Source organism: Aegilops tauschii, chromosome 5 (genome assembly GCF_002575655.3).
Source record: "Aegilops tauschii subsp. strangulata cultivar AL8/78 chromosome 5, Aet v6.0, whole genome shotgun sequence".
Lineage (NCBI taxonomy): Eukaryota > Viridiplantae > Streptophyta > Magnoliopsida > Poales > Poaceae > Aegilops > Aegilops tauschii.
In genome coordinates this window covers 37,907,458-37,927,476 of record NC_053039.3, presented here as the reverse complement: position 1 = coordinate 37,927,476, position 20,019 = coordinate 37,907,458, and the positions used below count along the sequence as shown (strand labels likewise).

The window sequence follows — 20,019 nt, the reverse complement described above, 5'->3', positions numbered from 1 at the left end:
CAAAAGGCATTTTTTAAAGATGTAAAATTTTATATTTTCTGTTTTGCATCTCCAAATTTGCATCTTTGCTCTCACTATCTCATCCAAGTCGCCTCTCTGTTTTCGCGCACCCTGCTCAACACGTCGGAGCTCGATCGATCAGCAGGCCGGAGTTGACCGCCGGCGGCGTGCCCCGTGCGACCGCGGCCCCTCGGGCCACCGCGAGCCATTCCCATTCCTGAATAAAGAAAGAGGAGGAAGAGAAGCCGAGTTCCTCGAATGGTAAGCAGGCGTTGACCAGAACAGAGTGGATCACATCGCCACCACCACCACCTGATGATTCCACGAAAGATATACACATCCCATCCGATCAGATAGCTTATCATCTTCCATACTTTTAGTTGTTGATGCGGAGATAGATAAGCGGCCGTTGACTTTACCTGGCGCGCGCGCGGCGGGCCTCGGCTCAGCTCATCTCGCTCGCGGTCGCCGGAGCCGGAGCCCGGACGAGGACGGACGCCGGGGCCGGGGGGCGGGGGCATGTGAAATGGCGGCGCTGGAGATCGCCTTCGCCGCCATCAGCGTCGCGGTCATCATCGCCATTGCCTACTTCCTCCACACGTGCTCGCGGGAGGCCACGCCTGTGCCGATGCCGCCGCCCCCCGGCGCGGAGGAGGCGGCCGCCGCCGCCGGCGACGTCGAGATGCAGGCCGGGATGGACGAGGCCGCGATCAGCGCGCTGCCCAAGGTGGTGGTGCGCGGCGGGGCCGGGGAGGCGTCGGCGTCCTCGTCGTCCACGAGCTGCGCGGTGTGCCTGGGGGAGTACGACCGGGGAGACGTGCTGCGGGTGCTGCCGGACTGCGCGCACTCGTTCCACCGGCCGTGCGTCGACCAGTGGCTGCGCCTCCGCCCCAGCTGCCCCGTCTGCCGCACGCCGCCGTCTACGCCGGCGCCGGCAGCCCCCTCGCCCAGCCAAACGTGATTTTTTTTTTCTGAAACTCTCAAGATGTAAAGCAAAGTGTATGTACATTTCTGTATACTTCACTGCAAATATTTGGATGGTCGTAGGAGCATCGCCAGCACATCTCCAAACCATCTACTTAACTACACACACACCTTATACAGTCAAAAAGACTACATACCATCAAATTGGCAGCTTGAAAGAATTCAATTCAGGATGCCTGATGAATGAACTGTTCCATGGAGGATACACAGAAACCCTCATCATTATTCATTGAGATAAACAGCAACATACAGAGGGTATTTCAGGTCTAACAAACACAATACAACACGGGTACATGATAAACAGACACAGACAAACAGACAACGGTATATATGTCCCTAACATTAACAAGTTAGACAAACAGACGATATGGTGGGGTGGGGTGGGGGTGGGGTACAGGTATGTCGCGCCGGGCACGGTGACGAACGCCGGCCATACAAAATGTAACTAAATGCAGAGCCTACTTTACCGGTTCTCATCACCCAGTACCGTCAGACTGGCTAAATTAACATGCTTACCAGAGGCTGATTGATTACAATGCGAATGTTGAATGATCCTAGGAGACGGCGGCTCGGAGGAGGGGGCAGCTGCTTCAGGTGCACTTCACCGTCGAGGCGCCAGGCGACAGCTGCCCATTGTTGACGGCGGACGGCGACTCATTGGTGGCCGCGCCAGGTTGGCTGTCTACTGCGGCGGCATCTGATTTGGTTTCAGATACTGCAGCAGGTGCAGGAGCAATAGCAGGCTCGCTGGGAGCAGCAACTGAGTTCTCAGTTGGCTTGCTCGCTGGAGGGGCTACTTCCTCTGTCTTCGCCCCCTCCGAACTCACCGGAGGAGCTTCCTCTGTCTTCACCTCCTCCGAACTCACCAGAGGAGCTTCCTCTGTCTTCACCTTCTCCGAACTCACCAGAGGAGCGGCATCAGCCTCAGATGGCTTGACATCTTCCTTCTTGTCTTCCACCGCTGGTGCCGGAGCAGCATCAGCCTCAGCTGGCTTAGCGTCTTCCTTGTCTTCAACCGCTGGTGCCGGAGGGGCATCAGCCTCAGCTGGCTTAGCGTCTTCCTTGTCTTCAACTGCTGGTGCCGGAGGGGCATCGGCCTCAGCTGGCTTGACATCTTCCTTCTTGTCTTCCACTGTTGGTGCTGGAGGGGCATCAGTCTCAGCTGGTTTGACATCTTCCTTCTTGTCCTCCGCCGCTGGTGCCGGAGCGACATCAGACTCAGCTGGTTTGACATCTTCCTTGTGTTCTACAGGCGCTGGAGTGGAGTCTTCAGTCTTCCCTGCATCTTCACTAGGAGCAGCTTTCACCTCTTCAGCAACTTTCATCTCCACATCTGCGTTTTTTGCAGCATCATTCGCCTCGGCAGGCTTCATCTCCACATCAGTGCTCTTGGCAGCATCAATCGCCTCAGCAACCGTCATCTCCACATCAGTGCTCTTTGCAACATCTTCACTAGGGGCCTCCTTGCCAGCTTCAGCTTCTTTGTCTTCTTCAGTTTCAGGATCCTCTTTTTTCTCTTGCTTCCCCTTTCTTCCACTTGAGTTCCTACTACGCTTTGGTATCTTTTCACCCTCAGGGCTATCAAATACCTTCACTTTCTCGCTAATCCGAGCTGAACGCCTTGGGGTATCACCTGTTTTTTAAAGCATTTAGATGGTCCGATTAGATTCGTGCAACCATGGACTCCATACAGCCAGAGTTATCTAGATACATAATGAAAGAACACAAGGGGGAATGGCTCTACCAGTTGACCAGTCAAACTCGGATGAAGTGGGGCCTCCAGGGTTTGCCTTCAGATAGCTGTTCAGCTGCCTCTTGTTCTTAATTTCCTCTCCAGTTGGTGAAACAAAAACAATCTCAGATCTTCCCCTGCTCTGGGGAGTAAACTGCAATATTAGGAAAGAGGAGATGTTAGTTGATGCCACCGAATAGAGAATATTGGTAATGGACACGTTAAGTGTATGAAATACATGCTTAAAAAAATACATACTTCTAACACTGCAAGCAAATTCACACCCGACAAAACATGTTGGAAATTAGAAAGCACAGACAGAACAAACCTGTGTACTGCCTAAAGTTTAGTGATAGATTAACAATGTATGAGTGAAGGCAACCATCCTGTGTTTAGCACTTTAGGCTCCCTAATAATGTCAGATAATGTTACATGGCTAGAACTATTCATATTCAAGCATTGCCGTTTATTTCTGCTATCCCATACGATATTCCCAATTATACACAACAAACCAAATGAGGCAAAATCTTAACTCTAGCCTAATTTAAATAATGTCAGATGTATTGTCAAGCATTGTTCCCACTTATACACAATAAAACAAGCAAGGGGGAGTCTCAACTCTAGGTTCACCCTTCTCTCTCAAGTTTTAATTGATTATTCACCACTGCAATCAATGCCATTATTCACCAGTAACTTATGTGGTAGCTGTGCCCAACAGGAATTACATGACTACATAGAAGATTCAAGAGGGTAAAAGTTAACAATCTCAAATTTTCCCAAAAAAAAAAGAGAAATGCATATACCAGATACTTATATATTACAACCAAAAAAATGGCATACAATCCCTTAACACTTCTGCTTAAGTGATTAGATGCACAGTAAGAAAAACATTTCAGGAATATAATTCAGTTGAACAAACACCACTGTAAAGGAAAAAATTCAAAAACTATCCATATTAGGGATTATTTTTGTATATTTCCAGAATTGGTTACATGGACTATGGTTTACCTATGCAAGCTAACAATGTAAAAGGGCAGCCCTGGTGCATGTAGCTCCCGCTTGCGCAGGGTCCGGGGAAGGGTCCGACCACTTTGGGTCTATTGTACGCAGCCTTTCCCTACATTTATGTAACAATGTAGAGTTACATAAATTCAACCTACTTCTGGTCTTTGGTCTGTGGATCTAGTTTCAAAGGTGATATTGAACTTCCATGATGTGAAATTAACAGACTATCTCCAGAAGTTTATGAAAACGAATCATGTCTCACGCATAAGGTTTGCTACTTAATCAATCTTGTTTGACATAGCAAAGCAAAGGCGAGACGCATAAAGGAATTATCTTCTGAATTTGCAAGAATGCTTCAGTTCAATCCAAGAACTATTGGCATCAGCTCGTACAGTCAGCACCACATATTTCATAAATGAGTCTTAAGTGCACACATTCCAAACACAATGTCTATATTTTTGGAGTGCAGTCGCATATTATATACGTATAAAATGCAAAACCTTCTCAAGAAAGTGAAAACAGAAACACCACACATATGCTAAAAATAAATATATGAATGTTTTTTTAATTTCAAACAGAAGGCCCTCAATCTAATGTGAAATCATCGTATCCATCTCAAATCAAGAATCTTTAACTTAGGAAGTTACAAATGATTGGAACCAAACATCATAATCATAAATTACAATAATAAAAATACTTGCCATCTAGGCTCTTTCAGAGCTAGGACAAAAAAAATCACCTTTCAACACAAATTTGGCAATATATGATATATTCAACGACTGCAAGCCATACCATGTGGCCAATCCTTATGCTACAAAGAGATTATGTTATGCCTTATCCACGACACGGTCCAATCATATTATGAAAAGGTAGGTACAAGAAAACCTATAATAAAAAAAGTAACTCCTTACCCTATTCGACAAATTAATTATGATAACATAAAGAGTTATGAAGATTCTGAAGTCACAACCAACTTTTTTCATTGAACCACACAAAACCTTAACATATGTCCTTATTATCCGGCAGAAAATTATACCAATTGTCGTTATTACCCGGTGGATAAATATACCAATTGTCGTTATTATCTATCATAAATAGAAACAAAACATGCTACAGAAACAACCAAATCACCGCCTAAGCTATTTAATAGATCCTGGGTGCTAGCGTGATCCAGTAGAAAGGCTAGGGAGTCTAACCGCCATAAACACATCCGCCAATGAGCTAGAAGTTGCTCGGTCCAGAAGCTTGGAGAGTCTAACCGCCATAAACACATCAGCCAATGAGCTATAGTTCCTCAGTTCGGAAGCTTGGGGAGTCTAACCGCCATAAAGACATCCGCTAATGAACTAAGACATGTACCTTGTTGAGACTTGCTGGTGCAACCATAGAAAATCACAAAGGCCATGAAAAAGCCAATGGACTAAGCACTCAAAACACTTGGTCATTGCATTCCCAGCCAACAGGAGAAACTCCCAACTAGCATGGCATACCACAGGAGGCCTGTTGTGCCAACATCATGCTTGCAAAAGCATGCACTGACTCAGTTGAAGCAATTTGTCCTGACAAAATGCCATGTCTAGATACAGCAAAATAAAAATACACAGTGTAACCAGGTTCACCAAAATCACATCGAATCAACTACGAGTTAAAATGGGGACACTGAATCCAACTAAATGAAGCAGCACAAAACTGCAAATGCAACACAATTCTTCAGGTAAACTCAATCAACTGAATCCAACTAAAACGTACAAACAGATGGACATGGAATTAAAATGGGGACACTTGAAGCCAGACGGGTACTCTCATCCCACAAAGTGCAGCACAGTTCCATGCCCAGGCAAAGTCGACCAACTGAATCCAAGCCAAGCCTAAACAATTACTATTTCCTAGCCAGACCAGACCACAGGGCCAGACCAAGCCCCCTTAACCATGTCACCAACAGAATCGAGATTTGGGAATCGGCCCCCACCACCAAGCCGTGGGCCATGGCGCAAGCCTAATCGACCCGAGGGACGCTAAAGGCCCAACACCAACAGACCGTAAAGGGGATGGCACTGTTCACCAACCATTTCGCTGAGCTCACAGCAGGCGCATCCACACAGACGCGCAGCTACAATCTAGCTCCGGGAGGGGCTCCGGTAACACGAGATAGAACTAGCCAGACAGCACTATTCCAATCACCGCAGTGGTACCTCACGAAACCCGCGGAGCCCAAACCCTAGAATCTAAGACTTAAATCTGCTAGAACCCTAGACCCCGGAACACACGAATCCAGCTCGAATTCGCGCCCCGCCGCCCGCGTCCCCGCGGCCCGGGGCCCCGACACTCGCGAATTCCGACTTAGACCGCCCAATTCGACGCAATTCGAAGCACAGCGACGGGACAAAGCACAAACACCCTCGTGTTAGCCGGTAGGTAAGGTAAAGCAGCTCGACGCGTCGACGCCGGGCCGGGCAGTGGGTACCTTCTTGGTCCATCCCTCGGGCGCGGGCATCTCGACGGACACCAGCTCCTCCGCCGCGCGGTCGCCGCCGGTGGCCATGGCTGCCGAGGTCTCGGGGTTCTGCGCGCGCACGCACGAGGAACGCGGGGTGGGTTTGGGGTGGGGGAAGAGGGGAAACGATGGACGTGTGGGGATTTGGGGATTTTTATATCGAGTTATCGGCCCCCGTGCTCTGCCGTTCGGTAGATAAATCCGCGCGCCGACGGCATACCAGCCGTCCCCCTCCTACGAAGTCACTGACGGCTGGGACCGGTGCTGATGTACAAATGCGGGTCCTTTTGTCGGTCAGAAGGGAGGGTTGTGAAGTAAGCGGTCTGTTACGGGGCCGCTCGTTGCTCAGGACAAAGCGGTTGGGGCGCGGGGAGACGGCCGTCAGGCGCGGGGGGACGGCTGTGCGCTTGCGTGGACGTGGTCCATGGACCGCGGACCCTGGCTGCGGCTGGGGATGGCGCTCTGCCCGTGCGGTCCACGGACTGGGTGCACGAAGTGGACGTGGAGCAAATGGCGGGACTGAGCCCTGGAAAAAAAACCGGATTGCACCGCGCGCTGTTGGAGTCCGGGGTCGCGGGAGCGGGGCGGGGTGGCCTGCTGCTCGACGAATATTCGTCAGGGATGGGCGATGACACGTGGGGCCGGCGCGAGGGGCTATCTGCGTGTCACAGGGATCCGTGTCCGCGCGAGCTGCTGCCATGTGGCAACATCGGCGTGGATAAGGCCCGGGGGCTGGTAAAAATATGGCTTTTCTCAGTTCTTGTAAACTTCACTCTATAAAATATGGCATTGATCTATTTTCTCATAAACGAGCATACAAATGGATAATACATGTATGTCCTATCATTATAATAATGCTACTAATATTATTTCCGATACACATACCAGATATAATTTCAAAACCACAACTTATGCAATTTGATTCGACGTTCAAAATCGAATTTGAACAGAACAAATCCGACAATCAATTGAAAGTAGACTTAAGAAATGGTTCGAACATGAATATCAAACATGCGTATCGAGATCGGCAAAGAAGAAAATCACCTTGGGCAGCTCAACGGGGGAGGGGGACACATCCTCGAAGGGGAAAACTGCTCCTGCAGGGCCACGGGGGCTGTAACCTCAAACGAGGCGTTGACCATCTCAGTAGTGGCCATGAGCATATCTGGGGTCGGCTCGGTGGCTGCCTCCATCTTCTTGGAGCTCTCTGTCTCGTGGAGATCAACCTCCCGCGTCTGCTCCAATATCGGCAGATCTTTGCCTGGTTCTCCATGGCCCATCATGAAACAAACGAATACTAGGAGACCACTGAAAGGAAAACACAATCGCAATGATAATGAAACAAAAAAGAGAGTGAGGATCTGTTACTGCTTTGCAAAAGTTCTTTTTTTTCTCTGAATGAAAATATACCAACATCATGGATCCGCTTACCTTCCCTTCGTTGGGAGAGAAGAACAGTGGCAGATGCGAGTGTTGGCTTTCTTGAAGACGGTGAGGGAGAAGGGGATTCAGTGAAGAGTGAAATGATGGTTGCTTCGTCCGTCAAACTTAGACTGCGGGGAGGTGGGTTTTTTGTTGGGAATCGTAGCATAATTTAAAAAATTTCTACGCTCACCAAGATGCATCTATGGAGTCTACTAGCAACGAGGGGAAAGGAGTGCATCTACATGAAGGAAATATGCCCTAGAGGCAATAATAAAGTATTATATATTTCCTTATATCATGATAAATGTTTATTATTCATGCTAGAATTGTATTAACCGGAAACATAATACATGTGTGAATACATAGACAAACAGAGTGTCACTAGTATACCTCTGCTTGACTAGCTCGTTAATCAAAGATGGTTATGTTTCCTAGCCATAGACATGAGTTGTCATTTGATTAACGGGATCACCTCATTAGGAGAATGACGTGATTGACATGACCCATTACGTTAGCTTAGCACCCGATCGTTTAGTATGTTGCTATTGCTTTCTTCATGACTTATACATGTTCCTATGACTATGAGATTATGCAACTCCCGTTTACCGGAGGAACACTTTGTGTGCTACCAAACGTCACAACGTAACTGGGTGATTATAAAGGTGCTCTACAGGTGTCTCCAAAGGTACTTGTTGGGTTGGCGTATTTCGAGATTAGGATTTGTCACTCCGATTGTCGGAGAGGTATCTCTGGGCCCACTCGGTAATGCACATCACTATAAGCCTTGCAAGCATTGTGACTAATGAGTTAGTTGCGGGATGATGTATTACGGAACGAGTAAAGAGACTTGCCGGTAACGAGATTGAACTAGGTATCGAGATACCGACGATCGAATCTCGGGCAAGTAACATACCGATGACAAAGGGAACAACGTATGTTGTTATGCGGTCTGACCGATAAAGATCTTCGTAGAATATGTGGGAGCCAATATGGGCATCCAGGTCCCGCTATTAGTTATTGACCGGAGAGGTGTCTCGGTCATGTCTACATAGTTCTCGAACCCAAAGGGTCCGCACGCTTAAAGTTACGATGACAGTTTTATTATGAGTTTATATGTTTTGATGTACCGAAGGTTGTTCAGAGTCCCGGATGTGATCACGGACATGACGAGGAGTCTCGAAATGGTCGAGACGTAAAGATTGATATATTGGACGACTATATTCGGACACCGGAAGTGTTCCGGAGAAGTTTCGGATTAAACCGGAGTGCCGGAGGGTTACCGGAACCCCCGGGGGAAGTATTGGGCCTTAGTGGGCCTTGAGGGGAGAGAGAGGGCAGCAGCCAGGAGGTGGTGCACCCCCTCCCAGGAGGAGTCCTAGTTGGACTAGGAGAGGGGGGCGCAGCCCCCTTTCCCTCTCCTCTCCCTCTCTTTCCTTCCCCCCTTCTTTTCCTAGTAGGACTAGGAAAGGGGAGTCCTACTCCTACTAGGAGGAGGACTCCCCCCCTCTCCTTGGCGCGCCCATAGGCAGCCGGCCTCCCCCTTGCTCCTTTATATACGGGGGCAGGGGGGCACCTCTATACACACTTGATATACGATATTTTAGCCGTGTGCGGTGCCCCCCTCCACCAGATTACACCTCGATAATACCGTTGCGGAGCTTAGGCGAAGCCCTGCGTCGGTGGAACATCATCATCGTCACCATGCCGTCGTGCTGACGAAACTCTCCCTCAACACTCGGCTGGATCGGAGTTCGAGGGACGTCACCGAGCTGAACGTGTGTAGAACTTCGGAGGTGCCATGCGTTCGGTACTTGATCGGTCGGATCGTGAAGACGTACGACTACATCAACCGCGTTGTGATAACGCTTCCGCTGTCGGTCTACGAGGGTACGTGGACAACACTCTTCCCTCTCGTTGCTATGCATCACCATGATCTTGCGTGTGCGTAGGAAATTTTTTGAAATTACTACGTTCCCCAACAGTGGCATCCGAGCCAGGTTTTATGCGTTGATGCTATGCACGAGTAGAACACAAGTGAGTTGTGGGCGATATAAGTCATACTGCTTACCAGCATATCATACTTTGGTTCAGCGGTATTGTGAGATGAAGCGGCCCGGACCGACATTATGCGTACGCTTACGCGAGACTGGTTTCACCGTTCGGAGCACTCGTTGCTTAAAGGTGACTGGCGGGTGTCTGTCTCTCTCACTTTAGTTGAACCGAGTGTGGCTACGCCCGGTCCTTGCGAAGGTTAAAACAACACCAACTTGACAAACTATCGTTGTGGTTTTGATGCGTAGGTAAGAACGGTTCTTGCTAAGCCCGTAGCAGCCACGTAAAATATGCAACAACAAAGTAGAGGTCGTCTAACTTGTTTTTGCAGGGCATGTTGTGATGTGATATGGTCAAGACATGATGTGATATAATGTGTTGTATGAGATGATCATGTTTTGTAACCGAGTTATCGGCAACTGGCAGGAGCCATATGGTTGTCGCTTTATTGTATGAGATGCAATCGCCATGTAATAGTTTTACTTTATCACTAAGCGGTAGCGATAGTCGTAAAAGCAATAAGTTGGCGAGACGACAACGATACTACGATGGAGATCAAGGTGTCGAGCCGGTGACGATGGTGATCATGATGGTGCTTCAGAGATGGAGATCACAAGCACGGTGCTTCAGAGATGGAGATCACAAGCACAAGATGATGATGGCCATATCATATCACTTATATTGATTGCATGTGATGTTAATCCTTTATGCATCTTATCTTGCTTTGATTGACGGTAGCATTATAAGATGATCTCTCACTAAAATTTCAAGATAAAAGTGTTCTCCCTGAGTATGCACCGTTGCAAAAGTTCTTCGTGCTCAGACACCACGTGTTAATCGGGTGTGATAGGCTCTACGTTCAAATACAACGGGTGCAAAACAGTTGCACACGCGGAATACTCAGGTTAAACTTGACGAGCCTAGCATATGTACAGATATGGCCTCGGAACACAGAGACCGAAAGGTCGAGCGTGAATCATATAGTAGATATGATCAACATAGTGATGTTCACCATTGAAACTACTCCATCTCACGTGTTAATCGGACATGGTTTAGTTGCTTTGGATCACGCAATCACTTAGAGGATTAGAGAGATGTCTATCTAAGTGGGAGTTCTTAAGTAATATGATTAATTGAACTTAAATTTATCATGAACTTAGTACCTGATAGTATCTTGCTTGTCTATGTTAATTGTAGATATATGGCCCGTGCTGTTGTGCCGTTGAATTTTAATGCGTTCCTTGAGAAAGCTAAGTTGAAAGATGATGGTAGCAATTACACGGACTGGGTCCGTAACTTGAGGATTATCCTCATTGCTGCACAGAAGAATTACGTCCTGGAAGCACCGCTAGGTGCCAGGCCTCCTGCAAGAGCTACGCCAGAAGTTATGAACGTCTGGCAAAGCAAAGCTGATGACTACTCAATAGTTCAGTGTGCCATGCTTTACGGCTTAGAACCGGGACTTCAACGACGTTTTGAACGTCATGGAGCATATGAGATGTTCCAGGAGTTGAAGTTAATATTTCAAGCAAATGCCCGGATTGAGAGATATGAAGTCTCCAATAAGTTCTATAGCTGCAAGATGGAAGAGAATAGTTCTGTCAGTGAGCATATACTCAGAATGTCTGGGTATAATAATCACTTGATTCAACTGGGAGTTCAACTTCCGGATGATTGCGTCATTGACAGAATACTTTAATCACTGCCACCAAGCTACAAGAGCTTCGTGATGAACTATAACATGCAAGGGATGGACAAGACGATTCCCGAGCTCTTCGCAATGCTAAAGGCAGCGGAGGTAGAAATCAAAAAGGAGCATCAAGTGTTGATGGTCAGTAAAACCACTAGTTTCAAGAAAAAGGGCAAAGGGAAGAAGAAAGGGAACTTCAAGAAGAACAACAAGCAAGTTGCTGTTCTGGAGAAGAAATCCAAGTCTGGACCTAAGCCTGAAACTGAGTGCTTCTACTGTAAGCAGACTGGCCACTGGAAGCGGAACTGCCCCAAGTATTTGGCGGATAAGAAGGATGGCAAGGTTAACAAAGGTATATGTGATATACATGTTATTGATGTGTACCTTACTAATACTCGCAGTAGCACCTGGGTATTTGATACTGGTTCTGTTGCTAATATTTGCAACTCGAAACAGGGGCTACGGATTAAGCGAAATTTGGCTAAGGACGAGGTGACGATGCGCGTGGGAAATGGTTCCAAAGTCGATGTGATCGCCGTCGGCACGCTACCTCTACATCTACCTTCGGGATTAGTTTTAGACCTAAATAATTGTTATTTGGTGCCAGCGTTGAGCATGAACATTATATCTGGATCTTGTTTAATGCGAGACGGTTATTCATTTAAATCAGAGAATAATGGTTGTTCTATTTATATGAATAATATCTTTTATGGTCATGCACCCTTGAAGAGTGGTCTATTTTTAATGAATCTCGATAGTAGTGATACACATATTCATAATGTTGAAGCCAAAAGATGCAGAGTTAATAATGACAGTGCAACTTATTTGTGGCACTGCCGTTTGGGTCATATCGGTGTAAAGCGCATAAAAGAAACTCCATACTGATGGAATTTTGGAATCACTTGATTTTGAATCACTTGGTACTTGCGAACCGTGCCTTATGGGCAAGATGACCAAAACACCGTTCTCCGGAACTATGGAGAGAGCAACAGATTTGTTGGAAATCATACATACAGATGTATGTGGCCCGATGAATATTGAAGCTCGTGGCGGATATCGTTATTTTCTCACCTTCACAGATGATTTGAGCAGATATGGGTATATCTACTTAATGAAACATAAGTCTGAAACATTTGAAAAGTTCAAAGAATTTCAGAGTGAAGTTGAAAATCATCGTAACAAGAAAATAAAATTCCTACGATCTGATCGTGGAGGGGAATATTTGAGTTACGAGTTTGGTCTACATTTGAAACAATGCGGAATAGTTTCGCAACTCACGCCACCCGGAACACCACAGCGTAATGGTGTGTCTGAACGTCGTAATCGTACTTTATTGGATATGGTGCGAACTATGATGTCTCTTACTGATTTACCACTATCGTTTTGGGGTTATGCTTTAGAGACGACTGCATTCACTCTAAATAGGACACCATCGAAATCCGTTGAGACGACGCCTTTTGAACTATGGTTTGGCAAGAAACCAAAGTTGTCGTATCTTAAAGTTTGGGGCTGCGATGCTTATGTGAAGAAACTTCAACCTGATAAGCTCGAGCCTAAATCGGAGAAATGTGTCTTCATAGGATACCCAAAGGAGACCGTTGGGTACACCTTCTATCACAGATCTGAAGGCAAGATATTTGTTGCTAGAAATGGATCCTTTCTAGAGAAGGAGTTTCTCTCGAAAGTTGTGAGTGGGAGGAAAGTAGAACTTGATGAGGTAACTGTACCTGCTCCCTTATTGGAAAGTAGATCATCGCAGAAATCAGTTTCTGCGACACCTACACCAAGTAGTGAGGAAGTTAATGATAATGATCATGAAACTTCAGATCAAGTTATTACTGAACTTCGTAGGTCAACTAGATCAAGATCCGCACCAGAGTGGTACGGTAATCCTGTTCTGGAGGTCATGTTACTAGACCATGGCGAACCTACGAACTATGAAGAAGCGATGGTAAGCCCAGATTCCGCAAAATGGCTTGAAGCCATGAAATCCAAGATGGGATCCATGTATGAGAACAAAGTATGGACTTTGGTTGACTTGCCCGATGGTCGGCAAGCCATTGAAAATAAATGGATCTTCAAGAAGAAGACTGACGCTGATGGTAATGTTACTGTCTATAAAGCTCGACTTGTTGCGAAAGGTTTTCGACAAGTTCAAGGAATTGACTACGATGAGACCTTCTCACCCGTAGCGATGCTTAAGTCTGTCCGAATCATGTTAGCAATTGCCGCATTTTATGATTATGAAATTTGGCAAATGGATGTCAAAACTGCGTTCCTGAATGGATTTCTGGAAGAAGAGTTGTATATGTTGCAACCGGAAGGTTTTGTCGATCCAAAGGGAGCTAACAAAGTGTGCAAACTCCAGCGATCCATTTATGGACTGGTGCAAGCCTCTCGGAGTTGGAATAAACGCTTTGATAGTGTGATCAAAGCATTTGGTTTTATACAGACTTTTGGAGAAGCCTGTATTTACAAGAAAGTGAGTGGGAGCTCGATAGCATTTCTGATATTATATGTGGATGACATATTACTGATTGGAAATGATATAGAATTTCTGGATAGCATAAAGGGATACTTGAATAAGAGTTTTTCAATGAAAGACCTCGGTGAAGCTGCATATATATTAGGCATTAAGATCTATAGAGATAGATCAAGACGCTTAATTGGACTTTCACAAAGCACATACCTTGACAAAGTTTTGAAGAAGTTCAAAATGGATCAAGCAAAGAAAGGGTTCTTGCCTGTACTACAAGGTGTGAGATTGAGTAAGACTCAATGCCCGACCACTGCAGAAGATAGAGAGAAAATGAAAGATGTTCCCTATGCTTCAGCCATAGGCTCTATCATGTATGCAATGCTGTGTACCAGACCTGATGTGTCCCTAGCTATAAGCTTAGCAGGGAGGTACCAAAGTAATCCAGGAGTGGATCACTGGACAGCGGTCAAGAACATCCTGAAATACCTGAAAAGGACTAAGGATATGTTTCTCGTATATGGAGGTGACAAAGAGCTCATCGTAAGGGGTTACGTTGATGCAAGCTTTGACACTGATCCGGACGATTCGAAATCGCAAACCGGATACGTATTTACATTGAACGGTGGAGCTGTCAGTTGGTGCAGTTCCAAGCAAAGTGTCATGGCGGGATCTACGTGTGAAGCGGAATACATAGCTGCTTCGGAAGCAGCGAATGAAGGAGTCTGGATGAAGGAGTTCATATCCGATCTAGGTGTCATACCTAGTACATCGGGACCAATGAAAATCTTTTGTGATAATACTGGTGCAATTGCCTTAGCAAAGGAATCCAGATTTCACAAGAGAACCAAGCACATCAGAAGACGCTTCAATTCCATCCGGGATTTAGTCCAGGTGGGAGACATAGAAATTTGCAAGATACATACGGATCTGAATGTAGCAGATCCGTTGACTAAGCCTCTTCCACGAGCAAAACATGATCAGCACCAAGACTCCATGGGTGTAAGAATCATTACTATGTAATCTAGATTATTGACTCTAGTGCAAGTGGGAGACTGAAGGAAATATGCCCCAGAGGCAATAATAAAGTATTATATATTTCCTTATATCATGATAAATGTTTATTATTCATGCTAGAATTGTATTAACCGGAAACATAATACATGTGTGAATACATAGAGAAACAGAGTGTCACTAGTATGCCTCTGCTTGACTAGCTCGTTAATCAAAGATGGTTATGTTTCCTAGCCATAGACATGAGTTGTCATTTGATTAACGGGATCACCTCATTAGGAGAATGACATGATTGACATGACCCATTACGTTAGCTTAGCACCCGATCGTTTAGTATGTTGCTATTGCTTTCTTCATGACTTATACATGTTCCTATGACTATGAGATTATGCAACTCCCGTTTACCAGAGGAACACTTTGTGTGCTACCAAACGTCACAACGTAACTGGGTGATTATAAAGGTGCTCTACAGGTGTCTCCAAAGGTACTTGTTGGGTTGGCGTATTTCGAGATTAGGATTTGTCACTCCGATTGTCGGAGAGGTATCTCTGGGCCCACTCGGTAATGCACATCACTATAAGCCTTGCAAGCATTGTGACTAATGAGTTAGTTGCGGGATGATGTATTACGGAACGAGTAAAGAGACTTGCCGGTAACGAGATTGAACTAGGTATCGAGATACCGACGATCGAATCTCGGGCAAGTAACATACCGATGACAAAGGGAACAACGTATGTTGTTATGCGGTCTGACCGATAAAGATCTTCGTAGAATATGTGGGAGCCAATATGGGCATCCAGGTCCCGCTATTGGTTATTTACCGGAGAGGTGTCTCGGTCATGTCTACATAGTTCTCGAACCCAAAGGGTCCGCACGCTTAAAGTTACGATGACAGTTTTATTATGAGTTTATATGTTTTGATGTACCGAAGGTTGTTCGGAGTCCTGGATGTGATCACGGACATGACGAGGAGTCTCGAAATGGTCGAGACGTAAAGATTGATATATTGGACGACTATATTCGGACACCGGAAGTGTTCCGGAGAAGTTTCGGATTAAACCGGAGTGCCGGAGGGTTACCGGAACCCCCGGGGGAAGTATTGGGCCTTAGTGGGCCTTGAGGGGAGAGAGAGGGCAGCAGCCAGGAGGTGGTGCGCCCCCTCCCAGGAGGAGTCCTAGTTGGACTAGGAGAGGGGGGCGCAGCCCCCTTTCCCTCTCCCTCTCCCTCTCTTTCCTTCCCCCCTTCTTTTCCTAGTAGGACTAGGAAAGGGGAGTCCTACTCCTACTAGGAGGAGGACTCCCCCCCTCTCCTTGGCGCGCCCATAGGCAGCCGGCCTCCCCCTTGCTCCTTTATATACGGGGGCAGGGGGCACCTCTATACACACTTGATATACGATATTTTAGCCGTGTGCGGTGCCCCCCTCCACCAGATTACACCTCGATAATACCGTTGCGGAGCTTAGGCGAAGCCCTGCGTCGGTGGAACATCATCATCGTCACCACGCCGTCGTGCTGACGAAACTCTCCCTCAACACTCGGCTGGATCGGAGTTCGAGGGACGTCATCGAGCTGAACGTGTGTAGAACTTCGGAGGTGCCGTGCGTTCGGTACTTGATCGGTCGGATCGTGAAGACGTACGACTACATCAACCGCGTTGTGATAACGCTTCCGCTGTCGGTCTACGAGGGTACGTGGACAACACTCTTCCCTCTCGTTGCTATGCATCACCATGATCTTGCGTGTGCGTAGGAATTTTTTTGAAATTACTACGTTCCCCAACACTACATACCCTTGTAGATCGCGAGCGGAAGCGTTCCAATGAACGTGGATGACGGAGCCGTACTCGCCGTGATCCAAATCACCGATGACCGAGTGCCGAACGGACGGCACCTCCGCGTTCAACACACGTACGGTGCAGCGACGTCTCCTCCTTCTTGATCCAGCAAGGGGGAAGGAGAGGTTGATGGAGATCCAGCAGCACGACGGCGTGGTGGTGGATGTAGCGGGTCTTGGCAGGGCTTTGCCAAGCTTCTGCGAGAGAGAGAGAGGTGTTGCAGGGGAGGAGGGAGGCACCCAAGGCTGTGTGTTGCTGCCCTCCCTCCCCCCCCTTTATATAGGCCCCCTGGGGGGCGCCGGCCCAGGAAGATGGGATCTCCAAGGGGGGGCGGCGGCCAAAGGGGGGAAAGGGGTGCCTTTCCCCCCAAGGCAAGGGGGAAGCTCCCCCCCTAGGGTTCCCAACCCTAGGCGCATGGGGGGAGGCCCAAGGGGGGCGCCCCAGCCCACTAAGGGCTGGTTCCCTTCCACTTTCAGCCCACGGGGCCCTCTGGGATAGGTGGCCCCACCCGGTGGACCCCCGGGACCCTTCCGGTGGTCCCGGTACAATACCGGTAACCCCCGAAACTTTCCCGGTGGCCGAAACTTGACTTCCTATATATAATTCTTCACCTCCGGACCATTCCGGAACCTCTCGTGACGTCCGGGATCTCATCCGGGACTCCGAACAACTTTCGGGTTTCCGCATACATATATCTCTACAACCCTAGCGTCACCGAACCTTAAGTGTGTAGACCCTACGGGTTCGGGAGACATGCAGACATGACCGAGACGCCTCTCCGGTCAATAACCAACAGCGGGATCTGGATACCCATGTTGGCTCCTACATGTTCCACGATGATCTCATCGGATGAACCACGGTGTTGAGGACTCAATCAATCCGTATGCAATTCCCTTTGTCAATCGGTATGTTACTTGCCCGAGATTCGATCGTCGGTATCCCAATACCTTGTTCAATCTCGTTACCGGCAAGTCTCTTTACTCGTACCGCAATGCATGATCCCGTGACTAACGCCTTAGTCACATTGAGATTATTATGATGATGCATTACCGAGTGGGCCCAGAGATACCTCTCTGTCACACGGAGTGACAAATCCCAGTCTCGATCCGTGCCAACCCAACAGACACTTTCGGAGATACCCGTAGTGCACCTTTATAGTCACCCAGTTACGTTGTGACGTTTGGCACACCCAAAGCACTCCTACGGTATCCGGGAGTTGCACGATCTCATGGTCTAAGGAAAAGATACTTGACATTGGAAAAGCTCTAGCAAACGAAACTACACGATCTTTTATGCTATGCTTAGGATTGGGTCTTGTCCATCACATCATTCTCCTAATGATGTGATCCCGTTATCAATGACATCCAATGTCCATAGTCAGGAAACCATGACTATCTGTTGATCAACGAGCTAGTCAACTAGAGGCTTACTAGGGACACGTTGTGGTCTATGTATTCACACATGTATTACGATTTCCGGACAATACAATTATAACATGAATAATAGACAATTACCATGAACAAAGAAATATAATAATAACCATTTATTATTGCCTCTAGGGCATATTTCCAACAGTCTCCAACTTGCACTAGAGTCAATAATCTAGTTACATTGTGATGAATCGAACACCCATTGCGTCCTGGTGTTGATCATGTTTTGCCCTAGGGAGAGGTTTAGTCAACGGATCTGCTACATTCAGGTCCGTATGTACTTTACAAATATCTATGTCTCCATTTTGAACACTTTCACGAATGGAGTTGAAGCGACGCTTGATATGCCTGGTCTTCCTGTGAAACCTGGGCTCCTTCGCAAGGGCAATAGCTCCAGTGTTGTCACAGAAGAGAGTCATCGGGCCCGACGCATTGGGAATCACCCCTAGGTCGGTAATGAACTCCTTCATCCAGACTGCTTCCTGTGCTGCCTCCGAGGCTGCCATGTACTCCGCTTCACATGTAGATCCCGCCACGACGCTTTGCTTGCAACTGCACCAGCTTACTGCTCCTCCATTCAAAATATACACGTATCCGGTTTGTGACTTCGAGTCATCCAGATCTGTGTCGAAGCTAGCATCGACGTAACCCTTTACGACGAGCTCTTCGTCACCTCCATAAACGAGAAACATATCCTTAGTCCTCTTCAGGTACTTCAGGATATTCTTGACCGCTGTCCAGTGTTCCATGCCGGGATTACTTTGGTACCTTCCTACCAAACTTACGGCAAGGTTTACATCAGGTCTGGTACACAGCATGGCATACATAATAGACCCTATGGCCGAGGCATAGGGGATGACACTCATCTTTTCTATATCTTCTGCCGTGGTCGGGCATTGAGCCTTGCTCAATTGCACACCTTGCAATACAGGCAAGAACCCCTTCTTGGACTGATCCATACTGAACTTCTTCAATATCTTGTCAAGGTATGTACTCTGTGAAAGACCAATGAGGCGTCTTGATCTATCTCTATAGATCTTGATGCCTAATATATAAGCAGCTTCTCCAAGGTCCTTCATTGAAAAACACTTATTCAAATAGGCCTTTATACTTTCCAAGAATTCTATATCATTTCCCATCAATAGTATGTCATCCACATATAATATGAGAAATGCTACAGAGCTCCCACTCACTTTCTTGTAAACACAGGCTTCTCCATAAGTCTGTGTGAACCCAAACGCTTTGATCATCTCATCAAAGCGAATGTTCCAACTCCGAGATGCTTGCACCAGCCCATAGATTGAGCGTTGGAGCTTGCATACTTTGTTAGCATTCTTAGGATCGACAAAACCTTCCGGCTGCATCATATACAACTCTTCCTTAAGGAAGTCGTTAAGGAATGCCGTTTTGACGTCCATCTGCCATATATCATAATCATAGTATGCGGCAATTGCTAACATGATTCGGACGGACTTCAGCTTCGCTACGGGTGAGAAAGTCTCATCGTAGTCAACCCCTTGAACTTGTCGATAACCCTTAGCGACAAGTCGAGCTTTGTAGATGGTCACATTACCATCTGCGTCCGTCTTCTTCTTAAAGATCCATTTGTTTTCTATGGCTCGCCGCTCATCGGGCAAGTCTGTCAAAGTCCATACTTTGTTTTCATACATGGATTCTATCTCGGATTTCATGGCTTCTAGCCATTTGTCGGAATCCGGGCCCGCCATCGCTTCTTCATAGTTCGAAGGTTCACCGTTGTCTAACAACATGATTTCCAGGACAGGGTTGCCGTACCACTCTGGTGTGGAACGTGTCCTTGTGGACCTACGAAGTTCAGTAACTTGATCCGAAGCTTCATGATCATCATCATTAACTTCCTCCCCA

General features: G+C 47.1%; 2 protein-coding genes across 2 annotated transcripts; one reads left to right on the top strand and one right to left on the bottom strand.

The window, feature by feature from the left end:
• Positions 1-341: 341 nt before the first annotated feature.
• On the top strand, positions 342-1,063 carry LOC109734939 (RING-H2 finger protein ATL70-like). The gene has a single exon (XM_045228290.2). The coding sequence runs from the start codon at positions 527-529 to the stop codon at positions 959-961; it is 435 nt and encodes a 144-aa protein (XP_045084225.1). The 5' UTR covers positions 342-526; the 3' UTR covers positions 962-1,063.
• A 124-nt stretch (positions 1,064-1,187) lies between these two features.
• Positions 1,188-6,375, bottom strand: LOC109734929 (uncharacterized). Its single transcript, XM_020294120.4, has 3 exons — positions 6,186-6,375; positions 2,729-2,870; positions 1,188-2,617 (listed from the first exon to the last, which is right to left on the bottom strand). The coding sequence occupies exons 1-3, from the start codon at positions 6,261-6,263 to the stop codon at positions 1,575-1,577; spliced, it is 1,263 nt and encodes a 420-aa protein (XP_020149709.1). The 5' UTR covers positions 6,264-6,375; the 3' UTR covers positions 1,188-1,574.
• Positions 6,376-20,019: the final 13,644 nt, after the last annotated feature.

Excerpts from the sequence above, each read along its gene's own strand:
- LOC109734939 (XM_045228290.2), top strand. The coding sequence starts at position 527 with ATGGCGGCGCTGGAGATCGCCTTCGCCGCCATCAGCGTCGCGGTCATC.
- LOC109734929 (XM_020294120.4), bottom strand. The coding sequence starts at position 6,263 with ATGGCCACCGGCGGCGACCGCGCGGCGGAGGAGCTGGTGTCCGTCGAG. Across the intron at positions 2,871-6,185 it reads CCGAGGGATGGACCAAGAAG|TTTACTCCCCAGAGCAGGGG; the intron begins GTACCCACTGCC and ends CTAATATTGCAG. Across the intron at positions 2,618-2,728 it reads CGAGTTTGACTGGTCAACTG|GTGATACCCCAAGGCGTTCA; the intron begins GTAGAGCCATTC and ends TTTAAAAAACAG.